This window comes from Syngnathus acus, chromosome 16 (genome assembly GCF_901709675.1).
Source record: "Syngnathus acus chromosome 16, fSynAcu1.2, whole genome shotgun sequence".
Classification (NCBI taxonomy): Eukaryota; Metazoa; Chordata; class Actinopteri; order Syngnathiformes; family Syngnathidae; genus Syngnathus; species Syngnathus acus.
This window is the reverse complement of record NC_051101.1, coordinates 14,105,658-14,115,960: the sequence shown is the minus strand read 5'-3', so window position 1 is coordinate 14,115,960 and position 10,303 is coordinate 14,105,658. Positions and strand designations below refer to the sequence as shown.

Sequence of the window (10,303 nt, the reverse complement as noted above, 5' to 3'; positions counted from 1 at the left end):
CTCGCAAAGCTTTTGGAACAAGATCTTCAAAAAGCCGTCGTGGATATGATTGAGCGCTATCTCCAAAATTCAGCAAGTTGACGGTGTTTGCAAAGAGACTAAACACAAGAAACAGAAACCCAGAGAGAAGAAATCATGCCAAACACCAAATGAAAAACAAATTGACTGCTATTAACCTTCCTTCAAATATTCCAACAATAAGCCGCTTCAAGTAGGCTGCAACTTATCGACTGACTGAACAGATAGAAAACCAACAAGCCCATTCTGTGTTTACGCACACAAACACACTCACTCACTCACTCACACACACACACGAACACACACTCACACACACACGCAAGGAGAGATCATTCTGATTTTCAATTCTGATGCCGTTTTTTTTTCCGGCACCGCTCCGGCCGAGGTTTATAGTGAGAACCAATCACAGGTGAGATGAGCAAAGCGCTTGTGAAGACACTCCAGGTTTCTTTCCCGGTAGAGAGTGCATTAATCATGACACCCCCCACTCACCCCCTCCCCTCCCTCTCAATAAGACGCAGCAACAGCTGGCGGAGAGAAGCTGGCTTTTGAACACTCGGGCCATCATTTCTTGTTGTGCCTTCTGCCATCAATAGTAATGAACACCTTGGAGCGTCGCCCGGCCGACCCGACCCGGGCCGGGCCGCTCGAGCGTGAACGGCCGTCGTGCGCCAGGCCCGACCTGAGCGCCGCGCCGCACCGCTTTTTGTTTATTTAAAGGCAGCTGGCAGAGGAGTTGCCTTTTGTTGAGCATGAGTCATATGCAGACGAGCGAGTAGACCTGAATGACCTGGGCTGACAGGAGTAATTAATCACGACATGGTTGGAGCGCCCCTCCCCTCCCCGCCCCGGCAGGTTCCAGACGTGTTTGGCCGGCCGCTCGTTAAACCAGTCGCAACCGGCTGTGACGAGTCGTTTTGTTTTCAAAAACATAATTGCCAAGGCGGGAAAACAATTGGAGAAAGAATTGCCCGCTAATCAAAGCAAATTTTCATCCCCGCCAGCCCCCTCGTCGACTCTTTTCTTTCATCCCTTCCGTCCTTTCCCCGGCCGGGCCTTTGCTCGCCCGTCGCCGCGTCTGAAGCAATAACGGAACAAGATGAATGTGCGGGATATTCGCCGAGGCGCTTGTCGCTGACAGTTTTTGTCGCGGCGGCCGGCTGGCTGCTCAAAGGGTGGACCCGCCCGCGCCGCTTGATTTCCTTTTTGGATCCAAAAGAGCGGCTAAATTGGAATCACTCTGACACGGCCGGCGTGAAGATGGATTGCTCCCATTTAAAAGGCCGCCGCCTTCTCTTTACTTTGCCCAGTCATAGGTAGGCAAATTCATATTTGTGACAGACAGCTGACCCGGCCGGGCACTCCATGAAAGGGAGGGAGATGGCGGGCGGGCGGGGTGGGTGGGGCTCTACAAAGCCGCCAAGCACATCCAAAAGCTCTCCGATGAATGTTTGATCAAGTGTCAGCCGTTTAAGCAGCCTTGCCAAAGTACAGCCTGAAGGACAAAAGGTCAACCTGAGAGCACAGGTATCAAACCATCCAGGCTCTTTCTTTATTTGCACCTGTACGCCTGTCTAGTTTGGGAATCTCGGCTACATTTCACATCATTTGGACGGCTGAATGATTCACAAAATGAGCTGGGAAATAAATCTAAATCATAAATCCATTTTATTTTAACCTTATTCTAATTATACTTTCATAATGTTTTGTGACAATGAGTTCAGATTTCGCGGACCACCTGCAATACCGCCACGGACCCCTAGAGGGCCTCGGACTACCGGTTGACTATCCCGTATCTGATTATTGGGGGCTTCTGAATGCTCCCCATATATTGTGCATTGTGCTAGGCTGACATCTAGCGGCTGTAATGTAGCATAGCGCAACTTTTTGGTTTCTCTTTTCCCAATCTGCTGGAAATCTGTCACAGCTCCAAGCCGGCATTTCTTTTCCGTGGGCGTGTGTGTGGAGCTTCGGTTTCTCTCTTCCTTCTGTGACACACCAATCAGCCGCCGCGGTGCATTTTGTAGAATCAAAGCCGTATAGAAAAGTTGCTCTGCTTGTTTGGGTTTGCTTTGGTGTTGAGCGACGCGTGTTTTGTGTGACCGTCCGTGACCGTCGCAAACAGATAAACATGAAACAGCCAAGACTTGATCTTGATCAATTTCCCCACGACTTGACTTCAAAGACATTCCTCGGAAATCACAATGTCCTATCACCGGTGAGCTATTTGGATTAGGCCGCTCATGTCGCCATTGTGCCCGTTTGACCTAGAAATTCCCAAAAATGCATTGAATGATTTAAATCTGTATTTAATACAAAAATGATAACTGAATATTCCGTTCAAATGATATAGTATGTATATTAGAGAATGTCAGTAAAAACGCCATTTTTACATTAGCTGCCTTATTTCAATTAAAAGATCCAAATAAAAAAGTGCCGTAAAAAAATATATTTGAATATAATTGCCATTTACATGGCATTTTTTGTTTGATTTGGAATTTGGTATTTTACTTTTGTCATTGAACGGAGCTTTCACAAGTACTATGTTCCTTTCACACGTGCACACTCATGTTATGCAAATTTTCCTCAGTCTGCGAGTGGGAGGAGGAAGCTTGCTGTTCACTCCAACGTTACTGTACTTTGACACAGTCACACAAGGACACGCGAGGAGGAACAATCACACTTAGAAGGTAAGTTTCAATGCTTTTTCAACTGCCCTGGTATCAAAGTGGAGATATATATCTATATATATATATTTTTTTTTTTTTTTAAACCTTGAACGCAGCAGTCATTTATAGCTGATCAATTCTAATCACGTATTACAGAGGGACAAGCGTGTTGAGGACAAAGTGAGTCTTCCTGTCGCATTGTGGGGTTTATATTTAACCAAGAGCGACTAGCCTGGGGCTGTGCTGCAAGACCTCTCCCCCCTCCCACCTTTGTCTTCTAAGTATGTTGTCGTTATTGTATACGAAAACGGCTGGCTGGCTGGCTGGCTGGCTGGCTGGCTGGCTGGCTGGATGGATGGATGGATGGATGGCTGGATGGATGGCTGGATGGATGGCTGGATGGCGGGCCGGCCGGCCGGCTGGCTGGCTGGCTGCAATTGAAAAGTGCAAAGGGTCAACTGTGTCTTTTGCACATCGTTCACTTTCTCGGAAGCGTGTCAGGCGTCTGCCGAGAGGTTGTCAGGCATTCCGCTCAAATGTGATCTAAACAGTTGTGAATTTGAGTCTCGCGGTGACATGGTAAGAATGTGACTTTTCCTGATCGAAGGATATCCCGAGGTCGATGTAAGCAGTCTTCCTCTCCGGGATGGACCCGCCCATCTCCAGCTTGAGCTCAGGCCCCGGAGAGGGCCTGGAGCTCCAGCTCCGAGCGGACTTCTTCCGCAAGTTGGGTTACTCCACGGCAGAGGTCGACGCGGCGCTGTCCAAGCTGGGCCACTGCGCCGACACCAACGCCACGCTGGAGGAGCTGGTTCGGATCCGCAACGTGGCACCCGGCAAAGATCACCAAGAAGAGCTCAAGGAGGATCGGGGCGAAGTGTCCAGACCTGTCAGAATTGAGGACAAGAAGGCTGCGCAGTCCGACTTGAGGCCCATCGTTATTGACGGCAGCAACGTTGCCATGAGGTAAGAAGCGGCCATATCGTGTTATTAAGTTTAGGAACCAGCAACACACAAGACACGGATGGCCACAAAAGCCCTCTCCCCCTCCCGACAGTCACGGCAACAGCGAAGTGTTCTCATGCCGAGGCATCCAACTGGCGGTCGACTTCTTCCTGCAGAGAGGACACGCGGCCATTACGGTGTTTGTTCCATCTTGGCGGAAAGAGAAGAGCCGCCCCGACGCGGCCGTAAAGGGTGAGGCCGCCGGAGAAACGCTGTAATTCAAATGAAGCTGGTTTTCCCCAATTAAATCGCCCATGTAGATGATCACTACTGCTGAAATTGATTGACACCAAAAGAAAAAGTACAGAAATTAAATTCATACAGTTAGATTAAATGTCATTTATTCATGTCGTAGTATTCTTATTTATGATTTATTCATTACTTGTAGTAATTATTCATTCATATAAATAAAAGATTAAATGAAATGTATTAAATGTAATCAATTCATACAGTCAGGCGTGTGATCGCACGCCTCACACGCATATATTCTTTGTCTTCTGCCAAGAATGACTAATACGACTTTTTGACAAGCCTTACTTCTCATTTAACAATTTGAACACAGCAAAAGATTCTCATGCTTTCTTTGTGGCCATCTTTACGGTGCAATCAGATCAATTAGGCTCCAAATGTGCAATACGAGGCTGGTCGTGTTTTGCTAGCACCGAAGCCAGGGTGGAGCGCTTTTTCTCTTTGGCTGTGTGTGTGAACAAGGAAGTAAAAACCTCAGCATTTTCTGAATTCTGGCAGAGCTGCAGCAGGAAGTACGCGCGTTCCTTGCTGCTGACCTCAACGCTTAATCGACTTGGCTGCGTCTTGACGTCCCTGTCCAAATTAGATGCAAATTGTAGAACCCAGCCTACGTCATGATGCAAATATATTGAATTGAAATTGATGATTTGTTCGCTTTTCACGACACAAATGAACATTGAACAATTTGTGGCAATTTCCCTTGACAGTAAGTCATGTGTACCAAAATGGTGATTGGAGTCAACAAGAAAGCAATCAGATTCTAAATTTAAAAAATGAGAAAAAAGAAATGAAAGTAAAAAATTCATAAGATAAAGTGGAGATGGGAAAATTCTCAATTTTAAGTGAACATTTTTAAAAAAAAAATTAAAGTAGAAAATGAATAAGATAAAGTGCAGGTCTGGGAAAAATTCTGAATTTTAAGTGAAAAATTACAAAAAAATAGAAACTTGATAAGGTAAAGTGCAGATATGAGAAAATTCAAAATGTTAAGTGAAAAATTAAAAAAAATAATGTCACTGATTTGTACACCATTGCAGAAGAACACTGGGCCCCAACCAATTAGCGGTCGGTTGGCAATGAAAGAAGCAACAGCATTCATGTCATTTGATTTGAGTCATTATCACTCGCACGCAAACTTGTGTGCTTCACTTGAAGATGAAATGCGGAATTGTATTTTAGAAACCACTGCTTATGTGATTTCTCTTGCGTCTGAAACCAATGTTATGTTCCCAGGTCCTGTTTGACTTCACTTCTATTTCATCGTTTGTTTTACTCGCCACTTTTCAGATCCACACATCCTGATGGAGCTGGAGAGGCAGAAACGCGTGGTGTTCACCCCGTCGCGGCGCGTGGATGGCAAGTTGGTGGTGTGCTACGACGACCGCTACATCGTCAAGTTGGCGTACGAGTCGGACGGCGTGATCGTGTCCAACGACACCTACCGCGACCTGCAGGCAGAAAACCCCCAGTGGAAGCAATGCATCCAGGAGAGGCTCCTCATGTACTCCTTTGTCAACGACAAGTAAGCTTTCCTCTGCTTACCTTCCATCATGACTGAGAATGTGACAGAGATGATGATGAGGCAATCTTTTTTGCGGAGCAGATTCATGCCTCCAGATGATCCTCGAGGCCGTCACGGTCCCAATCTTGACAACTTACTCAGTACAAAGCCACTGCCGTCTGAACAAAAGAGACAACTGTGTCCATATGGTAAGAGCCCATACTCGTCTCGTCGACAAAACAAAACTTCCCAATTTTTGGTGTCGGTCAGCTTCAGGGGTCATGTTCAAGCCCCCTAAAGTTTTCACCGAGGCACACAAATACTAGTGACTTGTCAAAGCCCTAAGAGGTGAGTCATCCTTTGTGGACAGTAATAAACAAGAATTCTATTGCCTAGTGCTCAGGGCCTTATCTCGCAATGTTTTCATTAACAGTCACTTTGTCCTGTCACGTCGAGATAAAATGCAATTTCCTTCAGGGCCCGAGCCCTGTCAGGAAAAAAACAAAAACAAATCCTGACTGACACTCCCTAAAAAATGAATATTAAATATATGAAATATATATATATATATATATATAAAATCAAATATTTTCACATAGTCCTATATGATTCTTGTCTGCACAACAACAATATATAGTTGTTATATATATATATATAATCAAATATTTTCACATAGTCCTATATGATTCTTGTCTGCACAACAACAATCAGATAAATTGGGCGATAGCTTTCCGACAAACAGTAAGTCAGACCTTCAAAATAAAAGCAAACCAGTATAATAATACAAATTGAGAAACTTTCAATCAATCAAACAAAGGCAAATGATCTTTCCATTCTACCTTTTGTTGTCATTTTTGCTCCGTTCAGACAAAAAGTGCACTTATGGCATGAAATGTAAGTACTACCATCCAGAGCGGGCCAACCGGTCCTATCTCTCCTTGGCTGACCAACTGAGAGAAAAAGCCCAGTTATCGCCCGTGAAGGAGGATATACACTCGCCACGGTCAATGCCCGACCTCCATCCGCCCAAACTCAACATGTTGGAGCATCAGTGGTCTTCTCACCACCCCGCTCAGGCGAGCAAAAACAAAGTCATCTACTGGGAAGGTCCAAGTCTTGCTCCGTCTTCTGGACACCAAGAGTATTCTGGACCCAGTTCGGCTCATGAGTACTTGGACTCCGGCCTGGGCTCCTCCATAAGTCAGCACTCTGATGTCTACCTCGGAAACCCGCACAGGCTCGAAAGCGCTGAACCCAGACCGTCCTGCGGGTGCCACGGAAACTGGGACTCTGCGGGTCCGTTCTCATTCCCGGCTGGCGCGGCGCAGAACCACGGTGCGCCCTCGGCTTACTGGTCGGATCCTTTTTGTGCGTTGCCCCAAGTTCCGGGCCCACTGGGCTCCCCGCAGCACCACAGCTTTGGTTCCTCCTGCTTGAGGCGGCGGCAGCAGCAGCAGCACCCCGCCTGCACCCAGCAGCACTTGGACCCCCAAAGACTCGAACTCTGCAAGAAACTGCAGGCCATTTTCAGCCCTCAACAGGTGGCTACGGTGATGCGCATGTTCCCGCACGTGACAAACGCAGAGAAACTGGCCGCCGAGATCGTCAACCAGAAGACTCTGAGTGGCATGTTCCTCTAAAATTGATTGGAAGCTTCTTTTATCCGGCCGGGATGGGGGGGAACTTATGACCCAATGTGCAATCGTAAGAACAAATAAAACCTCAAATAAACCTGCTTAAGTCATTCTCATGTTTTAATGTAGCATCCTATTTTTTTTTTCCATGCATTTACTATGGCTCTCAGAGGACTTGACAGGGATGATTGTTTTTGATAAATGTGTCAAGTTGAGTGCTGTCATCTGCCCACGCTGTCATGTCAGCGCCTCATTCCCAGGCCATCAGGAGCTTGTGAAAGGGTACAAAGGCACCGTAGCCAGGTTTGCTGCACACACACACAGAAAAATATGATATTATAAATATTATATCGATATATATTAATGGAGAATGACCTTCCAATATTCACGTCTCTTGAAGTCCTACAGAACAAGACTTGCCCCCGAGCTCACCAGTCAAAGTAGCAGCGTCCCTTGTGGTGGCCGTCGCGCACGCCGTGGTCGGGAGCCTGCAGCTCCACCCCGAGATGGAGCTCTGACTCCCCCTGCAGGTGGCCCAGGAAACGGATGGTGCCCGTGCTGATTCGGCCGGAAGGCAGCATGATTCGGACCCGGTGGCCCAAGTGCAGGTCCAAGGGGGAGTGCGGTACGAAGACTCGGTGTGGCCCCAGAGAGCGTCCTGATCGAATACTGTGGACAGACAACGCAATTGCCGCTCAGGTAATAGCACAAACGGAAAATTGGGCGCAGTACCTCAGGAAATAAGTCTAATTGTCATGAGCAGTACCTGGATGCTGAAGAGCAAGACAAGGCTGATGTGGAGCGTGGTGTGGGGGACAAGGACGACAGGCTTCCTCCAGATGAAACATCACAGCGAGACTCGGTGAGCTCTAATTGGAAAGGATGTGTACCATGGTGAGTCGTCTGCGTGACCTCTGCCCCATTTTCCCCCAAAATTGAGCCGTAAATGATTCCTGTTACTTGCCTTTGCTTGAGTACCCTCCGAAAATGTCTCCGTTGTCCACTTTTTGCTCCGCCTCAAAGATGATCTGTGCCCATAACAGATTGTAAGAGTTGTGCTCCGCCCCCACACCCATTTTTGAATTTTTTTTTGTATCCATCTTAATACCTGATTGCAAAGCGCCTCCTGTTTTCTTTGCAGCTCCGCAAATTTCCTTTCCCACGATGCTCTTTCGCACGCAATTCTGGTTCTAAGCGACAGGATGTCCTGTTCGGTTTTGCTCAGCCTTTTTTGGAGTTCTGCCGTGCGGTCCGGGCAGCCCGGTATGGCGGCGGCGACCATTTTGTTTTCGCAACCTGGCGATCACAATTTCAAGTCAAACGATTGATTCCGGCGTGACATTGAAGTAAAAGTCCATTTTACGGAATATGTCCCCTTTCATCAAACACATTTCGATGACCTTACCCGTCGGTAGTTTTTGGGGAAAGCTTTTTTCTGCTGTGCGTTTTTCCCTTGGCAGGAACTGGATAGCATTGTAAGGACAAATCTGAAACATTAAACCCATCAGCATCATTTAAAAAAAAACAATTGTAGTGGTATGCCGTGATAATTTTATTCATTTATTTTATGGTGCCTTGTTTGCTCAAAGCTTTGGAAACATTGTATATTGGATGAAAAAGTCTCACCCAAAGAAACCTGCAGGTGCACAGTATTCCTTTAAAAGACAATGAAAAGATGGTCCACAGCATGCTGCCATCATGAGGAAGCATCTCACCTCACATGGTGGTGATATGACTAAGGAGTGAAACAAATTCAAATGGAATTCAATGAATTCCAATGAAAGAGCTTAAATGCAGTCAAAAAGAGTTCCACAAGATGGGGCCAAAGTAACATTTATGGCTTAAAATAATATGATGATTACATTATTGATGCGGCAAAAAGCTTGAGATGAAATTTTCTGGGCTTACATTTATTGACTTACCCTTAGCGTAAAAAAAAAAGCTCTAGATATTTTTTTTCTGGGTTGACTGTATCAATACACAGAAGAGAAACGCTCATCAGGTTAATCGCAATTGACAGCTAACATGAAAAGTGCCGAGACAAAGCTGCCCACTAACCTTTGCCCCGGTCCAAGCAAATCAGAGCAGAACAAGGTCATAACACGGCAGCTCCAGCTTTTCTTATTTTTTATTTGGATCGGTGGCAACTTTCCTCCGCTAGTGTAGCGCACGCTGACCCGTTGCCGCGCATCCCGCTGGCGACGTCAATGGCGTCTAATCCTCTTAGTCGCCGGCCGAGTTGCACAGTCCAGTTGCATGCGGGTTGCTTAATTTGGTCCGCTGAGCCTTGCCTCTAAACGCCTTGTCCCTGTTGTGACCAACACAGGCCTCTAGGGGCGCTGTTGTGCTCCAAAATACGTCTTGGCCAAGTTGTCAATTAAAAAGAAAAATCTGACTCTGGTCCTCATCTGAAATAGTCTGACCCAAAGCGGCAAAGTGCGCTGTGGTTTAACGAGTCCAAGGACCATCTGAATTGTAAATCCGGTCAAATTAAACATTGAAATAGGACAATGGATCATGTCTTAGTTTCGATGTGATCGGATAACAGGTCATTAGTGTTTGAAGTGCACCATTGTCCCGTGGCGGAGGAGAAATTAAAGATGTTGTTGGGCTAAAAAACTGCTCCAAAACACTTGTGCATCTTTTTGACAACAAAAAGTACAACTCCATCGGAGGAAAACTGTCACATGATTGGTGCGAGTGTCTTTTGTGTCGCCGGCAAAGAATTCAATGTTGTGCTGGTCACAAAGGCAGAATTGTTGTGTATGGGGGGGGCATCCGTGGAGGAGGAGTGGGGGGGCGGGGGGGGGGGGGGGGGGGGGGTCTGATTTCACATTGTGTTTGACCGAAACCAAAGGCCCATATCACCTATCAGAGACGTAGGTTCATCTAGCAAGTTACCAAAAAAACTTGTCAAAGAAGTGATTCTGTTCACGTTTAAAAAAAAAAAAAGTTGAGAGAGTGAAGAGCTAGCTAGAATTGACTCCGCTAAACATGTTTCATAATTTTGCTAACATTGTGCAAACATGCAAATTAGTCAACAAAAAGTGAAAATCATGTATTTTTCCTGGATGTGATTTTTTAAGTCAAAAAGTAGAACCTATTTTAAGGGCTAGAAAGTACAGATAATTAAATCAAGTCATTAAATGTGGGGTGTAAGAAATCCGATTTTATTCATTTATTTATTTATTTATTTATTTATTTATTTAATAATATCAGAAATATGA

The 10,303-nt window shown here is 45.9% G+C and overlaps 1 protein-coding gene and 1 long non-coding RNA gene across 4 annotated transcripts; one reads left to right on the top strand and one right to left on the bottom strand.

Moving 5' to 3' along the window:
• Positions 1–2,011: 2,011 nt before the first annotated feature.
• On the top strand, positions 2,012–7,188 carry LOC119135976 (endoribonuclease ZC3H12A). Of its 3 annotated transcripts, none has more exons than XM_037274016.1 (7): positions 2,012–2,236; positions 2,609–2,707; positions 3,309–3,653; positions 3,745–3,884; positions 5,229–5,463; positions 5,545–5,651; positions 6,310–7,188. In XM_037274016.1, the coding sequence occupies exons 3-7, from the start codon at positions 3,334–3,336 to the stop codon at positions 7,080–7,082; spliced, it is 1,575 nt and encodes a 524-aa protein (XP_037129911.1). In that variant the 5' UTR covers positions 2,012–2,236; positions 2,609–2,707; positions 3,309–3,333; the 3' UTR covers positions 7,083–7,188. The 3 variants fall into 3 exon arrangements, with proteins under 3 accessions (XP_037129911.1, XP_037129909.1, XP_037129910.1); XM_037274014.1 differs by having other exon boundaries at positions 2,013–2,236; positions 2,609–2,708; positions 3,295–3,653; XM_037274015.1 differs by lacking the exon at positions 2,012–2,236 and having other exon boundaries at positions 2,592–2,708; positions 3,295–3,653.
• Positions 7,189–7,223: 35 nt separating this feature from the next.
• LOC119135977 lies at positions 7,224–9,768 on the bottom strand. Its single transcript, XR_005100651.1, has 7 exons — positions 9,135–9,768; positions 8,703–8,811; positions 8,482–8,563; positions 8,185–8,372; positions 7,843–8,104; positions 7,509–7,745; positions 7,224–7,384 (listed from the first exon to the last, which is right to left on the bottom strand). It is a non-coding gene; the product is annotated as an uncharacterized LOC119135977 (long non-coding RNA).
• Positions 9,769–10,303: the final 535 nt, after the last annotated feature.